Raw genomic sequence first — 21,215 nt, 5'->3', positions numbered from 1 at the left:
TAAGACCAAAGAACTTAAGTGTGCTAGCGGTGATTTAGGCCACAGAATGCCCAACATGTTGCCAACGATCGAGGAGGAGGGAAAGCTGTCCTGGCTGCGTCTCATGTGGCGATATCGCCTGCAGTTTCAGTCAATGGCTTCAGGTAATAATTTTAAAAAATTTCAATAAATTAGGAAGTCTATAATATAATTTTCCCAATCAGCTTCTATTATCTTTGTGGGCTGTGGCATGCGCCTGGCCTGGTCCATCTTCGACACTCCTGCTGGCAAGTTCCTCAACAACAATAATACCCACAATTTGATGATGAGCTGGTTCATAGGCGCCGCCTTGGGTGCCATTCTGGCAGCTCTTTTTGTCCAAAGGGTCACCAAGAATGTGGCTTATGTAAGTTTAATTTATATTAAAATTATCTTATAAATATTATTAGCTTATTTGCCCACTCTTTAACATCTTATTTAATGCCAAAGTTGAGCTATTTTGCTTGTCATTGTTAGTGACAAAGATTAATTCATTTTTTGTGTTATCCTGCCGTGATTTCAACTGAAAAAAAAAAAAACTCCCACTAGTTGATACTGCAGCCATTAGCACTTAGCCATTAGAGGGGACTTATCAATCCAATAAACTGATAAGGCGATCGCGCTCAACCTGCATTGGCCATTAAGTGGCGATAGGCGCTAAGCGGTAAGCGAGGGCTGATCGATCGATTGCGGGGTTTTTACCAAGTGAATGTGGGAGTGGAAAAATTTAATTAAAAATTAATTAAAGGCTCTCAGAGTAACTATAAATATTCTTTAAGTTGTATCTCCTTACAACCTCTCTTCCCTTTTCAGATTTCCAGTGGCTTTCTGCTCATCCTGGCCGGCATTCTGACTGTGACTTCTCTTCCCCAACACTTTCTGGCCGCCTGCTACAGCAGCGTGGGCATAGGTGCAGCCTATGGCCTCACCCAGATCCAGGCTCTCATCACAGGCTCAGAAGTGGCTCACAAGTCCATTCGTGGAATGCTGGTCAGCTGTGAGCGCATCTTCTTATGGCTAGGCGTCTGCGTTCAGGTGTTCTACACCCGAGTTTGGCGCAACCTGGAGCCACTGGAGTCGCAGGGATACGGCTTGCAGGTGGATCAACTACACGGCGTAGCCTTGGCTGGTCTGGGTCTTGGAGCTGTTTTCCTAGCCCTATCCCATAGGCTAGAGTCACCGCTGCTTCTACTGCACCAGGAGAGAGACATGGCTGTGGGCGAGACCCTGAAGGCTCTTCATGGACAATCTTCCACGGAGCTGGTAAGGTTAAGGGAGGATTGCCGGCAGCTGCATAGTGCCCGGGACTGGGAGCGTTTTGTGGAGGAGCCCGAGGAGTCGGAAGCGGGCTGGCGACCATGGGCCCGGCGTGTGCTGCCCTTTCTCAAGGTCCTGTTGCTGCGTTGCTTCGCCACTATGGCCATTTCCCTAAGCTACAATCGGGCCTTCCTGGTGGTCAGCTGGCATGGATTGGAGTGCGATATGAACTGCCTGTACTGGCTGGCCTTCGCGGGACTCTTTGGCAGTGTGGTCGGAGCCTTTGTCGTGGACTGGCAGGGTCGAAGTAAACTCTGCTCTTTGTCCCTTTTCCTCGCTGGCATTGTGATCGTGATGGTGGGCGGGGTCTTTGAGCATCTAGAGTCCGTGAAGAAGACCTTCTACGACATCAATCTGCAGGCCATAGCCCTTCTGATGCTTCTCTTTGAGGTCATAGTGGCCGGGGGCGTGGCAATACCCGCTCTGGTCTACACTTCGGAGGCCTTTAGTATTGCTCACAAGGCCCGTTGCCTGGCTGGAGTTCTGATCCTGGAGCAACTCCTCCAGCTGGGCCTGCTGCTGGCCACCTTCCAGCACTGCATCACCGTGTCGGTGTTTTTCTTCACAATCGGAGGCTTGAGCTTTGTGGTGGGGCTGACGGTGTTTATGCTGCTGCCGGAGACCAAGCAACTGACCCTCTACGAGTGCCTGCTCAAGTTCAAGAAGGTTCCTTAAGGTTCCACCATACCATACCGTATCTCCAAGTTTTAATATATGTATGTGCTATCTGTGCCTATCTGTTATCTATTTTTATGTGCCGTATATTCCCATATGCATGTGATTGTCTAAACGTATCTATAGCTAACCTGAGTGCCTCGTCTTTTGTATGCTTTCCTCATAAACTTAATTTTTATTTATATAAGAAAGAATTTTTGAACAGAAAAACTGTTTTAAAAACTATTTTTAAATAGATTAAAACATTTTCTTATTTTAAAAGTCAAGGAAAGAAGGTTTAAGCCTTTATTTGAATGCTGCATTTATTATTTAAGATTAGTTTTATGATTTAAAATATATGTTTGAATGTATTTCTGGGAAAAAATAAATATTATTTAATTTCTATAACATTTTTAAAGCTTTAAATAAATGTAGTAAAAAGAAATTAATCCTTTTTTTTATTAGAAACTAAAAAAGAAAAAAAATAGAGGTAATCATTGGGTTTAAATTTATTGAATTCACAACTTAATATCCCTTAAATTCTTAGAAGAATAAATATATTATTTAAATTAAATTGTTTTTGTTATATTTACTTTACCTTAGCTTACTTAAATTGTTAAGTAAAAGCTTTTACAATTAAGGTTCCAATCCAATTCTTTGCCCAATTAAAGCTTTTCTTGTTCACAACCTATTTTCCTAAGCTTTTTTTCGCCATAATTTCTGCTCAACTGTTACCAGTATTTTCCTGGCAGAGCTTTTCCTGGAAGTCAGTCCAAAAATAACCTGGGTAAACAACGTTTTTCTTTTACTACTCTGCTCCAGCTTTTGCCGGCTAGTGAAAGCTCCTCCTTGGCTCATTCATAAAGGCTCCTCTACAACTCTCGTCCTGGCGATTTACCCTTTCACGCATCCATGGCACTTTTGTGATTTTTGTGCGGAGAAGTGCGGGAATTCAGCTTGATTAATATGGCGTGTGATGAATATGCAGGGCAACTCCCCAGCTGGCCATCTAATGATGTGGAAAATTCGCACCGCTTCCCTCGTTTGCTATCAGATACCACTTATTTTTATGCAATTTTTGTGTCAGACACTCTCCGCTTAGCCCTTAGGGCTGCCCCTGTGAGTGGTGGTGGCTTTGCCACTATTCCGAGAGTCTGTTTGGTGACCAGGAATGCGTTTTGCCACGGGTTGCGGATATGTGTGTGTTATCTGTCCATGTCGATGTGTGACCAGGATGCTGCGGCTGCTTTGTTACTCAATTGGACCTGGCCGCAATTAGCAATTCCGGCCAACACTTGCCGGCCATTCAATAACATGCGGTCAACAGCCAGGCCAGCTCCGGAGCTCTGGCCCAAATGAATCGAGTTTAAAGTTGTTTAATTTTAAATTGAGTTAATTAGCGGCAGAACAATTTCTTTGTTTATGCAGCAGAAACAGAATAAAAATAAAAACGAAAAAAAAAAGAAAAATGAAATTAAAACAAAAAAAAAATGTTAACAAACAACAAGGCACTGAAAAAAATAAAGTTAAGTTACCAATTTCATTTTAAATATTCATTATTTGTTTTTTTTTCGTACATAATAAAAATAAAAAAATTACTAGTAACTTATAAACTTCTTAAATAAAAAATGTGATAAGAAAAATATATATATTTCTTAAAAAATACATTTTAAAGATACAATTTTTTTAAAAATTCGATATATTAATATCTTAATATATAATACAAGAGATATCTTACAAAAAAAAAAAAAAAATTACATAAAATCTCCTAATTTTATTCCCATATTTTTCTCACTGCCAAAATGATTTTCACTTGCCCCGTTGGCTTGGTTATAATTCCCCTGGGCTTTTGCTGAAAACTTAAAGTTTCACCTAATTACAGAGTACGCTGCGAAATCCGAACCTTAGGGGGATGGCAGTGTATACCACACCACTCAATAAGTTCCCGGCCTGACATATACGGGGCAGTAGTAACCAAACATCGATATTTTTTATTGATAGTGTCTTTTATCATAAGCTTTGTGTACAAATTTTACAACTCTGCGACCACGTGTTTTCAAGTTATAAATTTTAAAGTGAAACAACCTTTGAGTTTTTCTACAATATGGAAAAAAAAAGAATTTCGTGTCCTCATTAAACACTGTTTTTTGATTGGAAAAAATACGGTAGAAGCCAAAATTTGGCTTGATAAGCATTACCCGGAATCTTCTCCAGGAAAATCAACCATCAAGGACTGGTACAATGAATTTAAACGTTGTCGTGTGGACACCGAAGACGCTGACCCTAGCGGTCGCCCAAAAACAGCAGTTACGCCAGAAAATATCGCCAAAATCCAAAAAATTGTATTGGCCGAACGCAAATTTAAATTAAAAGAGATAGCTAATGCATCAAAGATATCAGAAGGCAGTGTGTTCGCGATATTCCATGAATATTTGGATATGAGAAAGCTCTGCTCAAAGTGGGTGCCGCGATTGCTAACACCGGACCAAAAGCAACAACGCATTGATGATTCCGAGACGTTTTTAAGCATGTTGAAGCGCAATGGGACCGATTTTTTTCGCCGTTACTTAACAATGGACGAAACATGGATACACTACTACACTACAGAATCCAGTCAACAATCTTCTGAGTGGGTGGTATTTGGTGAAAGCCGTCCGAAGCGTCCCAAAACACAAATATCGGCGGGTAAGGTTATGGCGTCCGTATTTTGGGATGCATATGAGATTTTGTTTATAGACTACCTGGAGAAAGGTAAAACAATCAACAGCGAATATTATATAAAGCTGCTGGATCGACTGGACCAAGCTATCAAGAAAAAAAACGTCCACATATAGCAAAGAAGAAACCGCTGTTTCACTGGATAATGCACCGTGCCACAAGTCTGTGGCAACAATGATGAAATTGAGCGAATTGAGATTCGAACTACTGCCGACCGCACTCCCTTCTCCAGATTTGGCCCCCAGCGACTACTGGCTTTTTTCAGATCTCAAAAAGCACCTCCAAGGCAAGAGATATCGAAAAAATGAGGAGGCGATTGCCGATACTGAGGCCTATTTTAAGGGCAAAAGTTCAGCCTTCTCCAAAAATGGCATCGAAAGGTTGGAGAAGCGCTGGACTGAGTGTGTAGCCGTAGATGAAAACTAAATTGATGAATAAAACTAAATTTTCAGAAAAAAATGTGTTTTTCCTTCTTAGGCCGGGAACTTATTGAGCGGTGTGGTACCCCAGGCAGAAGACACCCTAAACTTCAATCCATTTAAAGCGGGATAGATTTTTATTTTGCCAACTGGACATTTCCGGAAACCTGATGCTCACATGGCCAGAAGCTGCAAATAAAATGCTCTCTAAAAACTCACTTCTCCTTAAGCCAAGTAAAATACTGTAGTATAATTTTCAGCGCAAAGAGAATAAAGAAAATGCCAGAAAAAGTATAGAAAAATATACAAAAACTTGGAAAAAGAAGACTAAATTTTTGTCATGTTTACTAAGAGACCTTGTGTGTGTCGAATCCCTTAATGTAATGTACTGCGGCGTAGTCCTTGTTTCAATTAACTGAAATTGAAAACGACAATCGTAAACATTAACAGCAATGGGATTGGATTCCCACCCGCTGGCTGGGGAACAACAATGCAAATCGCTTTTGCTGCAGCTCTGAGGAAAACACGTTGACGAGCAGAAGTCAAGCCAAAAGGAAAAGCATTTTCCGCCAGGCCAAGGAAAACAGGTTAAGAAGGCAGCTAGCCAGCGAGAGAGAGAGGTAGATCTCTCTCTCTCACTTTTCCGCTCAGCTAGCCGGCATCGTAAATGAAAAAAGCAAACAAACGTAAAATTTTATTTGTGCGCAATTTTCTATAAATTTTCATCGATTGCCATTGGGATATTGGCGACATTTGCGTTTGGCATTTTCCTGCGTCCTTCACACGCAAACACACACACAAACATATATACAAGATGCTGCTCCTTTGGCTGTGCCATAACTTGAGCTGCACTTGGAATTATGCTCTGCCGCCTCGCCTGAAATTGAAAAGTATATATATATAACCATATGGGTTACAAGTTTCCAATCAACAGGGAGTGAAGTTTCCATAATGGCAAATAAATTATGTTCTCAAAAAGGAAACGAGAGCGGAAACGGAAACGCGGTGAGCAGGCCATTTTAGCAATGGCATCAAATTAATGTCTCAGCAAGCCGCAAAATGGCCGACGTGGCGCAATTTATGATGCCGAAAGACAACTCCAAAAGTGGCCAAGTGACTCCCAGTTACCAGCTATACCCCACTCCTCGGCCGAGTGACAATAAAAGCGAGTCAAATGGCCATAAAAAAAATGTGAGAAGGGACCGCAAATCCAAAGCCACAAAGAAATGTATGTGTATATAAAAGCGAAATAATAAATAAGACCGTGAAGGGTTGCGATCATAAACAGACAAAGTCAAATCAATTGCAAAAAAGACAAAACTTTAAGCTGCAGCTGAGACTTAGAGCCTCAAGACCTCACAAATTAATTGGAAATTAAATCGAGAGAGAGACCAAAATTCAACGATCTTCTGGAGGGGTTTTTTGTTTCTGTGTCTGGCCTGTCAGAAAGTAAATTGACACGTTTTCATTTCATTTGTTGCTGGCTGCGTGTAGTCCTGCCCCAAGTCCTGCTCTGCTCTGCTCTGCGTTGGCAGTTGCCGAAAATAAACGCCACACAGCGAAACTTTTCCCTAACAAGCCTATAAACTTTTCCCAGCTCGCCTTCCTTCCTTTCCGGACTGTAACTTTTTCTTAAATTGAAAGGCCGCTCTCCCTGCACCAAAAAGTTGATCAAAAATTAAAGAGCGAGCACACAAAGCGCATTAAATTTAATTAGCTCACATAAATCTGCAGTTCGAGGATGTTCGGATTTAGAATCTCCCAGAGAGAGAAAGAGAATCACTCGAGTTGACATTTTTAATGCAGGTTGGTCCGGGTTTTCTCTGGCCTTTTTCCCCCATTTTCCTTGGCTTTCATGACTTATGCAACTTTTGACGACAGGTGCAGGCCGTGTGTGTGTGTGTGTGTCTGTGACTTTGTGTTAAATCAACTGTCGCTTCCTCTTGGCAAAGTTTGTCCTGCAAGGAACCCTCTCTCTCTCAGTGGAATTCAAGTTATGATAGCTGCATGCGTTTCAACAATTTACTTAACAGCTAACTGCGCTGAAAATGTCACAGAGGAAAATAAATCGGGAAAAGCGTGACAATGTGCGGGAAATGGGGCAAGTAGTTCGGGCCAATTTGCTGGGGGGAGAAAGTATTCATGGAAATATTTATTTTTACTAGGGGAAGTTTGAGAAAATTTGTAATAAAAGTTATTTATTACACCATTTCCTTTCTTATTTATTTTTTGTTAATTACAGAAATATTTTCTTTATACCTTTATACCTTTTTTTGGAAGCTTTAATTACTATATTCTTGAAATAAAAATACTTTTCTTAAGGTTAAACCTTTTTAAAAATTAATTTTCCCTTGCTTAAATTTTTTATAAGTTTAATTTTACATTGTCTTATCTTAAAACGTTTTAATCTTTTACAATTCCTGCAAATTTAACAGTTTTAAAATATTTTTTTTTCATTTAAAACTCTCTTTTGTTATGCTATTTTTCCTATTAAACAATAAAAACTTTATACAAAAGTCTCTACAATTTCATAAAAATAAATCTAATTATAGAAATCCCCTTCACATTCATATACTTTCAATTATTTTCCTGAAAAGACTGACAGAAATCAAAAGTATTTTCCTTTAAAAAAACCAATGCAATTTTTCACCACCTACAAACATACATTTATATATTTATATATAAAGTTTAATACAAAAGCACACTCCACAAAAAAATAGGTGGAAAAAACTTCTGATGGGATTTTAAGCTGAAGTTTCATTCAGCTGAGCAAAAAATGCGGCGACAACAGTTTTTTCTTTCAATTTAATATTGAACTTTAAGCCTGTCCCGGTGGTCGTCTGCAACTGTGGCTAATTAAATTCTCTTTTTTCCGACAGTATCCCCCCCAATATTATTAACACAACAAAATGCGAGCTGCTGCTGCTTCGTTTATATTGTTTGCCTGGGAGTGTCATTTATGCCGTGCAATTAACGCCATTAAAAATCTGTGAGCGCTAATTAACTACGGCATATATTTATGCATTTTGCATGAGTGACTGTTGCATTATTTATGGCTGATTTTTCATCATTTTGCTTACAGAACAGTAGGTTCCCTGGATCGATTCCATCAGCTCATTTCAGTTACTCCAAAGGAGGAAAAAAACAAGAAAAACAAGAAGCCTGATTGAACCTGAAAGGCAATGCACTGAAAATGGAAACGGATTCAGAGTGAGGAAAACACGAAACAATTCACTTCCGTTTTGTTCGGCAAAGTTCCGCTGGCACGCCCACTTTCCCGGGGCTTTCCCCGTATTGGAATAAGGTTGAGGAAGTTCTGATAAAGTCTGCCATGCGGCCATTGACAACTGCTGCGAATGCAAGCAGCAACCTGAAACCGGAGACCTACCTCAACACAGCTAGCTGTAATAGTGCACTGAGAGAATATAGTGTGGGAAATAAATCTAAAAAAAAATTATAAGTATTTTTTGGTTTGATATTTTATGTTTTTCAGATATTTTTTCCCAAAGAAAAAGTGAAATCAATGACATTTATATACAATTTATGATTATATTCTATATTTATGGCACAGAAAATATAATAAATCTATTATTATACTTTATTTATTTATTAATATTTATTTATTATTTTCTAGACTAATTTTATATATTTTTCAAGCCCAATTTACGGGCCAAACACTGTTTTTAATCTAAAAAATATTGAATTAATCTTTGTAATGTTTATTTTAAATATTAAATATTAACAAATTGATAAACTAATATTTATTTTATTTTAAAAACTATTTCTAAGAATTTTTCCCCAACTGCAGCGGCAACAGCTACGTGTCTTCTTGCCGTTATTTGACTTAACTGACAGCGGAAACGTCGCTTCCAGTGGGAGGTTTTTCCACCTGCTTCGCTTTTCCTGCTGCCCCCTAACCACCCCCTCTCCTGGCACCCATCACAGATACTTGTGTATTTGTGTGCTGTTTACAAAATAAGCGAAAGCTGTGCCAATAAGCCTCAACGTCGCCTGCACTTAATTTATTTGCAACAAACGGGTGAGGAAACTTTTACGCAAGTGCAACTTTGCTTTACGTGCTCACCCCGTCTCTCACTTTTTTGGTACCATTTTTTTTTGCTTTATTTTTTGGTTGCACACACACAGACACTTGCAGACCACAAACACGAGAACAGGAAGTGAGGTTGGTTGTCTGTGTTGAATCTAGCAGATTTTTACGCGTTATAGCGACAAAATGAAGGCATTTGCATATCAGAAGCTTCATTGGAGTAGCAAGATGAGCCTCAACCGCACCTGTTGTGGGTCTCCCCCTTCTGATGGTGTGTTTGCCCAACAATTTGGAAACGGAAATGTAATCAAATGAAATGTGCCACCAGCACTCAAACTCATACTCAAGAGTCGAAATCAGAGAGGCAGACAAAACGCTCAAAGAGACTGGCAAAAAGCCTGGTCTAATTTTGCATAGAAATCACCAGCAACAAATAATCAAATGCAAATATGTATTCAAGAATCAATTTGAGTGCAATCAGTACCGGAGGCCAAAAGATACACATAGATTTCTGTCCGAGTGAGAGCTATTGGTGTGTGGTTTCCCTTGGAAAAGTTTGCATTCCCATGTCCTTGTTTACAGTGGAAAGTCTTGAGGGAGTATATATCCTGGGGGAATGTAGAAAGAAGCTTTTAATATGGGAGAACATTTTCAAAGGGGTTTTAAGGGAAATAAACTATTTAAACAGCCTAAAACAGGAGAAAGTATTTCTTAAAATCCGTATTTATGGCCTTAGCCCCATCGATTCCTATCCGAGAAATATTTATCTGACCTGCTTGTCACTGACTCTTGCTTGAAATTAGCACCTAAAATGTCCTTAAGTGAATTGAATGAAACTGATTTATGGCCGCACTCAATGCAAATGCAGGGACGCCGAGGGGCCCATCTATATCCTGTCCGTCCCCATTCGCATCTCTATCCGACCATCTATCTATCTATCCAGTTGGTTGTTTGTTTATGCCCACACACATACACCACACCACGCACACTCACACTCACACTCACTCTGACTCTTACTCCTGGACCTGCTCAAGCCGGCGTGTGAAAATCGGCCATTAGCAATGCCATATATTCTCCCGACCAGCTATGATATAACATGCAGGACCTCCCTGTGTGTGTGTGCGATAATTGGTGTAAATGCCACAAAGCTAGGCCCCGCTGCTCCTGCGACTTGGAATCGAAATCAGGCTCGCAATCGGACGTTTAATATGCAGCTGCATAACTTATGGTGCTGCCGGCCATTAATTTGAGTATTTTAGTGTGTGTGTTCCTGTGTGTTTGTGTGTGTTGGTGTGCAGAAATCGTTGCATAGCCACAGGCGCACGTGCGTGACCTGCTCTCGCACATATATTTTATTTTAATTTGTTTAACAAACGAAAGTTTGCTGCTGCCGCCTTCTTCGCCTTGGCTCTTGGTCGTCATCACGATCGCTTCATTTGCCTCATTCAATCTGGCACACGTTCCGATACAGCGACACAGGGACACGAGGACACTGGACACCGGAACTCTGGGATATATATATTGATATATTGAGAGCGGGACGCACAATCACAATGGCCGTGTTGGCCTGGCCGAAACAATATGCAAACAATTTTTACCGTTACATGACCGAAATACACAAAATATCCTTTGGGGCGGCAGACAGACGCACTTTTATGGTCACGTGCGTTTATAAGTATGTCCGAAATGTATTCGTATATGGAAAGAGAGAGAAATTGGGATGCTTAAAATATTAAAAAATATATTAAGAAATTTTTAAGCATTTATTAAACATTTCCCAAGGTTATTTATTAACTAATATAGCTTTTACAAAAAAAAATATATATTATTAGATTAGATATTTTATATATGATAAAAATGTTAATAATAAATATTTTCTATCAAATTATCTTTAATATTTTTTTTAAGTAATGTATTTTAAATATTTGTTTATATTCTAGAAATATTAAAATACTTTTTTTAAATGTTTAATTTACGGTAATTTTAGTTCTAAGCAATAATGTAATCATAAATCAAATTTAGTCAAATTTAAAACCCATTAAAAACTTAATTTTTAAATTAAAAAAATTAAAATAAAATAATAAATAAACCTAACTTTAAATTTATCAAATTTTTAAATAAATTTATAAATTGTAAATTCATTCTAATTCTTATTCTAATCAATAAAAAAAATAATAAATAAAATTATGTTGCATTAAATATAATTTTTAAATTTTATTTTTTAGTTGAATCCCCTAATTATCACTAATTTTTATTTATAAAAAAAAATTAAATAAAATGTAGTAAAATTAAATACAATTTTAAAGTATATTTCCCTTCAAATTCCAATAAATTTAAATATTTTTCTCCCAGTTTATATCTTTGGGATATGTAAAAATGGCAAACTGACCAGGTCCTGGTCCCCAGCAAAAATAATAAAAAAACTAAAAAGACGTATCCAGCAGGCGCTAAAGCAACAAAAATAAAAACGAAGCCAAGGAAAATTTCTGGCGCAAAAAGATGCCGGCAAAAAGGGACCGAAAAAAAAGGTCGCCGTGGCATGGCACTTTTCCAATATGCCAATAGATACAAGTCCGAGTACAGTGGACACTGGCTACAGGAAATCATTCACAAAATAGGGCATAGCAATCCTCACCCACCAGTCCTTACTGCCCTACCTTTCCGGCAATAACAGATTTGCTTTAATTTTAATAAAAATTGTTTCACTGCCAACATTTCCCTTGGTGGTGAAATATAAAAATAGATTCTTGAGAGCGAAGGGTGAAAATTAAAATTAGAGGAAACTGTTTTGCATTTTAATTAGGCTCAAGTTTGCCAAATTTTTGTTGCCAACGAAGAAACGAACGTCTTTTGGCCTCCAGCAAACCCTTTTTTATTGGTCATGTCTCGGGAGTTGATCGACGTTTTCTTTTTTTCTTTTTTTTTTTATTCGTTTTCATGAAGTAAGCCCCGAAAACTGGAAGTTGTCCGTCACTCTGATGATGGTCGTGCCACTCGTAAGTGGCATGTGTGTGTGCGTGAGGGTCCTTGGTCCTTGTGCGACCTCTTGTGTCGGTGTGTGTGTGTGTGTGTTTAGGTTGCACGCCTTTGTCCGCCTGATTGATGATGTCCCGGCGAAATGGCCAAACAATGCGAAATCCATAAGTTGACAAGACAATTATTTTGCAGCCCGCTGCGTTTCCTCCTGGCCAAGTCAGACGAACGGAATACAGTCATTCCGAAGTCAAATTGTGACCTAATCTAGGATAGCTGCCAAGTGGCTTTGCTTTCGTAATCGAGATGTCATCGAATTAGGTGAATGGTCGTGGGAAAGGGTGGTCTTCTGATTAATTGTTGATATTGATTGTGATTTTAAGAAGGATTTTTGTTGATTTTTTAAATTTAATTATAAATATAAATATTTTTAAATTTTAGTTTATGAAATTTTAGACAAAAGCTAATGATTTAGCAAAGAAAATATGAACTATATTTTAGGTAAAACCCAATTTTTGGTTTATGAAAATAATTCTGATTTTCTAAGACTTAAAATTATTATTTTATTATTTTGCTTAATTAATTTAAAAGCAAAAAATATTTTACTTATAATTTTTACATATGTAAATAACTTTTTCTGCTGTATAAAGCACCCTCTACTGTTATTTCAGAGAGCTCAGTGCTTCATGAAAACTCCAGCAGAGGAAAACAGGTTTTCCATTGACAATTTTCGATTTCGATTTAGACCAACCAATTTTATATCGTAAGTATAACAGTTCGAACTAAATTCGACATCGAAATACCCTCTTCGTCATCAAACATGTCCTGTTTCATACAAAAACGCCACTATGCAACCAAAATGGAAACTAAAAGGTAACATCAACGGGAAAATAAATGTTTGACATGCTTGTCAAGTGTGAAAATGCTGTTTATAGGTTTATTAAGGTCCTTTCAAGAATTTTCCGAAGTTTTTCCAGTGAGAAAGCTCTCTAAAAGCACTCCGCACGAACCCCAGATGGTTTGACACCAGAATAAAGTGTTTAAAACAAGCGTTTTCTTTTAACATTTGGCAACGCAAAGCTTCTTAAGAGCCTCTAATACCATCCGTTCTGTGCTCGACCTCATCTCCTTCTGGCGATCCTCAACCTCGCGTCTAGCCAGATCCATTCGTACCAATGGATGGTCGGGATGCCCGCGAATTTGCAGGTTGATGCTCTTGGCTTTCTCAACGTACCGAGTGTGCTCTTCCTGGGTCATTATTTACAAGAACACCGCCTGAAATCCCGTGAATCCAGCATATCCTTGGGAGCTTACCTTCCAAATTTCACCAGAACGATCTACAGCCTCCGGCAAGGACATGCCCAGACCCTTGGGGTTGGTAAGACGCCACTCGTGGACGAATTCCATGAAGGCGTTGGCCTTTTTCGGTGGCATTTTCAAGAGATTATAAAAGGTTTTTACAAATATTAAAAATAAAACAAATGTAATAAAATATATAACAGAAATTCTAGAATAAATTCAATATCTTATATTTTAAAATAAATATAATAAAAGTCAGTTTTTTTCTTTTTCTTGTTCTTTATTACACAAAGTACATGGATTGATATCATCAAGTTCATATATGTATTCAAGTCTATCTATCTAGTTGTATTCCTTTATTTTGTGGGCATCAAATGCACTCCCGAAAAAAAAACATTAACATTTAATCCGGCTGCCCCATTCAGATGTCTGTGTCTGCTGCACCTGCCACTCTCTCTCTCTCTTGCGAAAAAAAATCATGGAAAAATCATGATGAAAACGCAGAAAAATAATAATCAGCTCGTTCTGGGTGTCTGTGTTTGCGTATTTTTCCACCTTTTTAATCAGTTTTGCAAAAATGATTTTGAGCACATTCGTGCGCGATTCCATGCTGATTTTATTATCAATTTTCATAAAAAAATTTGTGCAATTTTTGTAGCACCTGACGGGGCAGGTGGACAGGTGGACACAGCAATGGGTGGACAGGTGCACACACAGGGGCGGGATGGAGCCTATTCATCGGTAGCCACGTCAACCGTCGTCCGCACAGCCAATTACGCAAATTAAACAGATTGTTATCCTGTCTCGACCCGGACAATGTGACAAGCCGCGCCGCTTAATTCAATCAACGTGACATAATTACTTAATTAATTAAGTGTCCAGTGTCCAGTATACAGTGCCCGGCGCCCGGCGGCGGTCACACATTCAAATCGGCCATCATTTTCCGAAAGTCATTCAGCGAGCCGTACATCTCAAAATCCCCTCCGCCTCCGTTTCCGTTCTGGATGCTGCCGCCTCGATCCCGATCCTGATCGTAGGCTCGCTGGGAACGAGCACTGGGCGGGCGTGGCAGCGTCAGTGGCACTGGCAGGAGCTCCGGCATCACCGAGTGGTGGGTGATCAGGGATTTCAGGGAGCTAAACTCCTTGGTGAAGCCCTGATATAAGAGAGAAGGAAGATAAGAAGAGAGTAAAGAGAGTTAACATCAAAGCTTAATAAGATGCGTAACGCTTAGTAATATTAAGACATTATGCATCTTATTTCTTATATTATACATAGAACCCCAGTTGCACCTTGATCTTGTAGCCCCTTTGTGTCCTTAAGATCAGATAATGAGCCACTCTTGGCGAAGGTGGTGGCACCCTCAGCGACAGGGCAAAGCATCCTGGCTTGGTGCTGCTCTGACGCACCAAAAAGGCGCCAGGACTCTGCCTCGAAAGGACCTCTAAAGAGATTTCTCTTGGTATGCCCGCCTGAAACCAAGCAGCTCCCTTCAGCTCCTGCTGCTCGGCCAGGCTGAGGTTATCCAAACGCAGAGAGCCATGGGCGGGAAACAGTTTTGGACTGGAGTTGGCTGTAAGATAAGGGAAATATTTGTACTTCTTAGTTAATGTTTTAAATATTTTTCTCAGTGATTTTACCGCTGCACGTCTCCCTCAAATACTTCTTGTTGCTGGCAGGCAGCTCCACCTGCAGGCGCTGCGTGGCACTCTCGAGGGCGGATAGCGACTGGCGGCAGGAGTCACCAAACTTGCTGGCCACATACTTCTCCGGCGTTCCATCGCAGATGGCCTCGTTCACATAGCCATCCGAGATGGTCTGTGTAGAGCCGCAGCCTGAGCCGGAGCCAGAGCCAGAGTTGAGGGAGGAGCCGCAGGTGCTGTGTACCAATGGACGACTGTCCTCGGTGCCTCGCAGCAGGCCGATGCCCATGGTGAGGCGTTTCACCTGTGAAAGGATTGCAAATGCAGGGAGAGAAAATATAGGTAGGTTAAATGATAAATATTAAGAATATTCCCAAATTATTCCTCGTCTCTTAAAGCTGGAAAACTTTTTAAAGAAATTTCACAAAATTTCTTTCTGTTTTTATTTATTAACCCTCTTGTTTTTTTTTCAGTGTAACCGCTGCTAGTCGTACATTTTGCATGTTGCATGTTGTCTGCCAATTTGGCAAAGTTTTTGCATTGCGATAATGGCGAATTCGGTACTCTGGCATTGTGTGTCTGACCAGTATTGGTAGGTCAGGTGCAGTTGTTCAGGGATTTGTGAGTGTCCACTCCCTACTACCAACCCCCTTTTAGCTCCCCACCCCCCGGAAAATCCGGCGAACATCAAACACACTTTAGCTCTTTCCCTCACAACCAGAAGAACCGCAACAACGTCCCTCCCTTCTACCCACTTTTCTCGCCTCCAACAAACAACAAACAACAACAACCGAGATTGATGTGTAAAATTTTTGGTTACCAATAAAATGTTAAACAGAGGAGGGGCTTGCTGCCACGCCCCCCCAAAACCATTGGCTTCTGCGGCAAATTACTTTGAAAGGAGTCGAGTTGAAGCTGAAAAGGGAAACTTTGGGGCTAATTCTACTGCCTTTGGGGTTTCCTTCTTCGCTCAAATGCTTTCCCATTGCGTTTCGCAATTAGCCAACAGCCTAAACGTAAATTGGACTTGGTTATTTCCGCGTAATTTGCGATAATTATGTGGATTTTATGGAGAGAGAAAGAGAGATGAAAGCGAAATCGCCTGGCCTGGAATTGAAGTTGGAAATTCTTTGCCCGGTCGATTATTGAGATGCTGCCTGCCCGGGAGGTTCGTTCAAGTGAATTTCCAATTGCAGCTAATTAAATTGGCGCATTCTCGCCACTTGGCCGTTGTTAAGTATGCAATCAGAGCGTTGGGGCCAACCTAATGCCCCCATTATGCTAATGGCATCGAAAGGGACTCAGACAGAACGAGAGCAATAAGCCAGAGATGACATGAATTTGGTTGAAAAATAAAATTATTAAATTCAAAGTTAATACGAATTTTGTTTCAAGATATATTTCCAGAAAATAAGTAAACATGGATTGAAAATTATCCTCCTAAAGGACACTCTTCTGTTCTTATTAAACCCACTTTCAAGACAAATTTCCTCGAGAAAAAGGACAAGTTGCCAGCACTACTACCACTACTACTCCCTTCGGGCAGACAAATCCCGACTATAAAGTATGCATAAAACAAGAGGGCGGGGGCTGCTGGGATTCGCTTTGGATTTTCCCAGGTATTTCCCAGACAAAAGGCACAATAGACGTGTCTAAGCAGCATTCACAGCGGCAGCAGCCATTTGATTTTCTCTCGCATTTCCTTCTGTCTCTCCTCGATTTTCCCTGCGAGGAGGAGTGCTGCTTCGTTATCTGTGGAAAACTTTTGCAGGTTGCCTACTTTCAGGGAAAAGTTTTCCATTGTCCTTCGGGGGGCAGGAGGAGTAGGAGAAAGGAGCCTTCTGCCTAGGCCTAAAAACACGTAGCTGTCGGATGCATTTGCATTTGCAGTTGCCGCCTTTTGCTGCGATTTATGTGTCATAAAGTCAGTAAGTTAACGGCATTTGACTGCCATTTGCCTCACATCCTGGGCAGGACTCCTCGCACTGCACTTAAAGGAAAATGGCTGCGCCTTGACGGGCTGTCATTAAACTATTTAAGTTGCGAGTTGTAAATGGTAATAGGGAAGAGCCTTCACGCTGGAGGTTGGAGTATAGTGAGGAGGGTTTTATATATTTTTTAAGGCAACTAATTAATGCGTCCAATTAAAAGTTTTTAGATTAATTTTGGCATCTTCTTTGGGTTCATCTTAAAGCAAATCTTGAGCAGAGAAGGTATTTAAATCATAGTGGAAATAATTTGAAGAAAGGAAAGGCATTGAAAATGAAGACAATATATTTAATTAATTTTAAACAAAAGGAATTTTAATTTTTAAAATTAAATTACATATATTTAAGGTTAAGATTTTGCCTATTTATCAGAAAAATTAATAATCAATTTAAATTTTTAAAGAAAGACATTATAAAAGTGAATCTTTAAAAGAGTTTTTCTAGAAATAAGCCAACCTTTAACCTTCCAAAAATGTTTGAAATTTTTTGAAAGAAAAATATGATTAATTTTTATGATATTTCTCTTCCAAAATAGTTTCAAACATTTCTCCCAGTGCTCTTTCCCTTTTTGTCCAATTTTAGTTGTGTGCAGTTAGTGCTTTTCTGTTAGTGGCGCGTGCCAAAGTGCCGTTAGTCGCAAATTTGCATTTGTGCAAATTAATTTAATGAACTCTTTTCGGCTGCAGGCTTTAGTGGGCACAACAACACTCCATTTCAGGTGGACTTCAATCATTGTGGAGGCCCAACTAGCCTTTCAATTCATTGAAAGTAGCGATTTTAGCCAAAAGAAAGTCGAAAATTGAAGATGCAACTGCAGAAAGGCAAAACTGAAATATTACACTTAATTTTAGTTTTTGCCAGGCAAAGGATTTTCCACTTATATTCCCCACACCCCCCCTTAATGTTGTCTCAATTTGAAGTTTTCCTCTTTTTTTTCAGCCGCTACTTTGCATTGCTTTGCCATTAAGTGGAGCCCAGACCGACCCTATGCCTCAATAGGCACCATTTTCATCCATTTTCATTCATTTTCAACCATTTTCTCCATTTCCCTGGCAAATCATCAGCGTAAGCAGATTTATGCTCTGTGCAAAGTAATTTGCGAGCTCTGGGAGGCTGGGCTTCAAAGGAACCTGGCCACAATACAAAAAATGATTGCTCTCCGGACTACTGTCTCGCCCACCTGCTCCGCCGCCCTCTCCTGGCTTCAATACCTGAGCTAATAGTTAATATTAAGTAGCGGGATTGATAAGCGAAAGGAGAGCGAGGAGGAAAACACTGAAGAAAACTCTCTATCCTATTGAAACTCTAAGAATTTCTAGTATTTTCCAAGTTTTAAATATATTTTTGGTTATTTTCTTTCACTAAATATATATTTAAAGCTTTTTAGCTTATAGTTTAACTATTTTTAAACATCTAAAAATTATTCCCAGGCCTTATTTTCCCCCAGTGTTTTTTTTTCAGGACTTACCAGCGGCGGTTTATCAACCAAACGACGGCAATTATTCATTTCAGTGGGCGAATTATCCTCCTCGGAGCTGGGCGAGCGCAGGTGATGCGGATGTGGATGCAAGGGCGATGGCTCCTGTCCGGACAGCTCCTGGGCATCGTGGTGGCTGTGCAGCAGCTGCAGCTGCTCCACAGGGCGGCGCTGCTGGTAAGGATGCGGATGCGAATGCGGATGTGTGTGCTGCGGATGCAAAGGCGGAGTTACTGGGGGACGAAGCTGCTGCTGTGCCGGTGGATGATGATGATGATGATGGAAGTAATGCTGCGGCGATGTCGTCGTTGTCACTGCTCCAGCAGTAGCAGCAGCTGGTTCACTGCGGTTAACAAATGATATCAGGGCTTAACGGGGGTGCAAACTTTGAGACGATGATTAAGGGATACTCTAGTTCTTTTTACCTGCCGCCTGCTGATGGTGGTGACTTCTCAGCTGTCTCAATCAGCGTGGTCTCAGCTGTTTGGGATGACGAGTTGGAGGAGGATGTGGAGGCGGAACAGGACGAGGCAGAGGCTAAAAATGTGACTGTACTGTGCTGCGGTTCCAGGCGTAGGCGTATATCCTGCATGGCCATGGGTGTGGTGCGTGTTTTGTTAATTCTTTAAAGTTTTTTTTTTCACAACTATTTAGAGCATCTAAAAAGGTGGCACAAAAAAGAGAATTAATTGAAGGTTTCTTTATTCTAGAAAATATATTTATTAACTATTTATCACTTTACTTACTTTTTTATATTAGGAGACTTTGGGATAAATCTCTCTAATATAGAAATATTTACTATAAAAAAAAAACCCTATTTCCTTTGTGTAAAAACCATAAGGAGCTTGTTAAAAGTTCTCTGAAACCCTTTCAAAAAATTCCAGTTAAACTTTTAGCCGCTCTTTGAGGGCACAAACTTCGGTCACTTCTGGTCTCCTATGCTAATAGCATCCTTGATGATTTCTTGACTTATTTTTCCAGTGCAACATTTTTCGCCTTGGCTCCCCAAAAAGTTTCCACTTTAAGCTGCTGCCACTTTTGAAAAGGGCTTTAAGCCTTTCTGACTGCAAAGTTTCTAGCCACAACTTGGCGCTCATTGAATCTTTCTCTACATGTAAGAATATTCATATATACACTATATGTTTGTGTGTGTCCATAGTTCTTGGGCAAAGAAACTTTTAATGCGATTTTAAACCCTTTCCTATTAGTTGGCAAATTGTTTCCAGATTTTCAGCATATTAATTTTCAAAGCTTTTACGGGCCTGTTAATTGAAAACCGAATGTGGGTTAAGGTTGAATCGTAGAAGAATGAACCTTAACTTTGCCCCAAAGGTCTGCTTGTCCTGCATCAGTTTTTTTCTATTATTCTCCAGCCGTTGCTGCATCACTTTACCCAGTTTTAAACAATGCACAAAGCCGTCTTTGCAACAAAGGAACTTGCCACATTGAAGGGTGCCGAGAGCATGAGGGGTAGGACAATCATTGGGGCAGCTGGTGGTGGTGCTGCTGCTGCTGGCGAGATGTTCTCTGGCCTGTTCTGTGTTGCTGCTCTGCATTTAACAAGTATACGCCATGCTGGCCGGGAGGAGCAGCCACAAATGTACGCCGACAAAGTTCTGCCAAGTGTCAAGTGACAACAAGAAGTGACTGGCCTGGACCGAGTGTGAGCATTGTGTCTCACATGTTAATTCAGCTTGTCATACACCCAAATGCATCTATCCACAAGTCGAAGCCACTGGCTACATGGATAATAAGCTGCAAAATATCTGCAGATTGCCACACACACACACACTCCTTTTGCATTTTCAAACGAGAAGTTAGTTACTAGTCAAAGACAGAAATCGAGTTAAAGTTTTGCTCAATAAATTTTATACAAAAAGTTTACATTTTATTGCTACTTGTTTTGTGGTAAACAAAGGTATTTTATCTATGCAAGAAATTGGAAACCGAGTGGAAAAAAATATAGGAAAATGCAGGCAGAAGTTTGTTAAAGTTATATTTTCTTTTTTAGAAAAAGAAAAGTTGAACTTTTACTTAGTTTTAGATACAATAGTTCAAGGCAATTGTTTACTAGATTATTTAAATAGTTTCTTATTTATAAACTTTGACTTAAGAACATATTTTTAAATGCTTTTCTTTTTTGAAAAGCCATAAAAAATTATTTTATATTTTTCAAATCTCTTATTACTTTCCGAATAAAATGCTTATATCCTTGACAACCTTCTGCCAAACATTGAAACCCTCTTTGCCCTGAATTTTGGCAAATATTACTGGCAAGTGTGTGTCTTACCCGCTATCTTTTCAATATTCCCAGCCACAGTCTGTTATTTCTTGGCTTTGCTGGGAATTGAAAGCCACCTTTATTGCCTTCGTTTACAGTGTGTGTGTGTGTGTCTCTTGGCATATGACAACCTTCATATCCTCGACTTCCTCTGTGCGCTCCATAAGTTCCCATATACTGTAGTCAGCTTCCGCTCACATCTCGCACATTTTCTTGTTAGTTTATTGAAATTGATATTATGGTTATGCGCTACTTCCCACCATTACCTCTACTCCTCTGTGTGTATATCCCTTTTCAAGGAGATTTTGTTGCAGAATTCATTGTTAAATCGTTTGGAATAGTTCTAGTCTTCAAAGTTTGATTGCCGTGTAAAGTGTTTT

At 39.7% G+C, this 21,215-nt stretch overlaps 3 protein-coding genes across 3 annotated transcripts in view; 2 read left to right on the top strand and 1 right to left on the bottom strand.

The window, feature by feature from the left end:
* The first annotated feature begins 5 nt into the window (after positions 1–5).
* On the top strand, positions 6–2,265 carry LOC108071588 (uncharacterized). The gene is made up of 3 exons (XM_017162370.3): positions 6–143; positions 204–385; positions 832–2,265. The coding sequence occupies exons 1-3, from the start codon at positions 47–49 to the stop codon at positions 2,008–2,010; spliced, it is 1,458 nt and encodes a 485-aa protein (XP_017017859.1). The 5' UTR covers positions 6–46; the 3' UTR covers positions 2,011–2,265.
* A 2,162-nt stretch (positions 2,266–4,427) lies between these two features.
* LOC138928293 (histone-lysine N-methyltransferase SETMAR-like) lies at positions 4,428–5,133 on the top strand. The gene is made up of 2 exons (XM_070284995.1): positions 4,428–4,740; positions 4,940–5,133. Exons 1-2 carry the CDS (start codon positions 4,428–4,430, stop codon positions 5,131–5,133), a joined length of 507 nt encoding a protein of 168 aa, XP_070141096.1.
* Positions 5,134–13,824: 8,691 nt separating this feature from the next.
* The window catches only part of Egfrap (EGFR adaptor protein), an 88,721-nt gene continuing 81,330 nt past the window's right edge, over positions 13,825–21,215 (bottom strand). Inside the window, exons 4-8 of the mRNA XM_070284934.1 lie at positions 18,980–19,213; positions 18,546–18,897; positions 15,087–15,393; positions 14,739–15,019; positions 13,825–14,602 (exon numbers count right to left, since the gene is read on the bottom strand). Of these exons, the coding sequence (XP_070141035.1) occupies positions 14,363–14,602; positions 14,739–15,019; positions 15,087–15,393; positions 18,546–18,897; positions 18,980–19,152 (1,353 nt within the window). The 5' untranslated portion in view covers positions 19,153–19,213 and the 3' untranslated portion in view covers positions 13,825–14,362. The remainder of the gene's footprint in view (positions 14,603–14,738; positions 15,020–15,086; positions 15,394–18,545; positions 18,898–18,979; positions 19,214–21,215) is intronic.

Source organism: Drosophila kikkawai, chromosome 3L, assembly GCF_030179895.1.
Source record: "Drosophila kikkawai strain 14028-0561.14 chromosome 3L, DkikHiC1v2, whole genome shotgun sequence".
NCBI classification, from domain to species: Eukaryota; Metazoa; Arthropoda; class Insecta; order Diptera; family Drosophilidae; genus Drosophila; species Drosophila kikkawai.
The sequence above is the reverse complement of the archived record's forward strand: the minus strand, read 5'-3'. Positions and strand labels throughout refer to the sequence as shown.

Coding starts and splice junctions, on each gene's coding strand:
- LOC108071588 (XM_017162370.3), top strand. CDS start 47: ATGCCCAACATGTTGCCAACGATCGAGGAGGAGGGAAAGCTGTCCTGG. Junction 144..203: donor GTTTCAGTCAATGGCTTCAG/GTAATAATTTTA, acceptor TTTCCCAATCAG/CTTCTATTATCTTTGTGGGC. Junction 386..831: donor TCACCAAGAATGTGGCTTAT/GTAAGTTTAATT, acceptor TTCCCTTTTCAG/ATTTCCAGTGGCTTTCTGCT.
- LOC138928293 (XM_070284995.1), top strand. CDS start 4,428: ATGAGAAAGCTCTGCTCAAAGTGGGTGCCGCGATTGCTAACACCGGAC. Junction 4,741..4,939: donor TATAGACTACCTGGAGAAAG/GTAAAACAATCA, acceptor TCCCTTCTCCAG/ATTTGGCCCCCAGCGACTAC.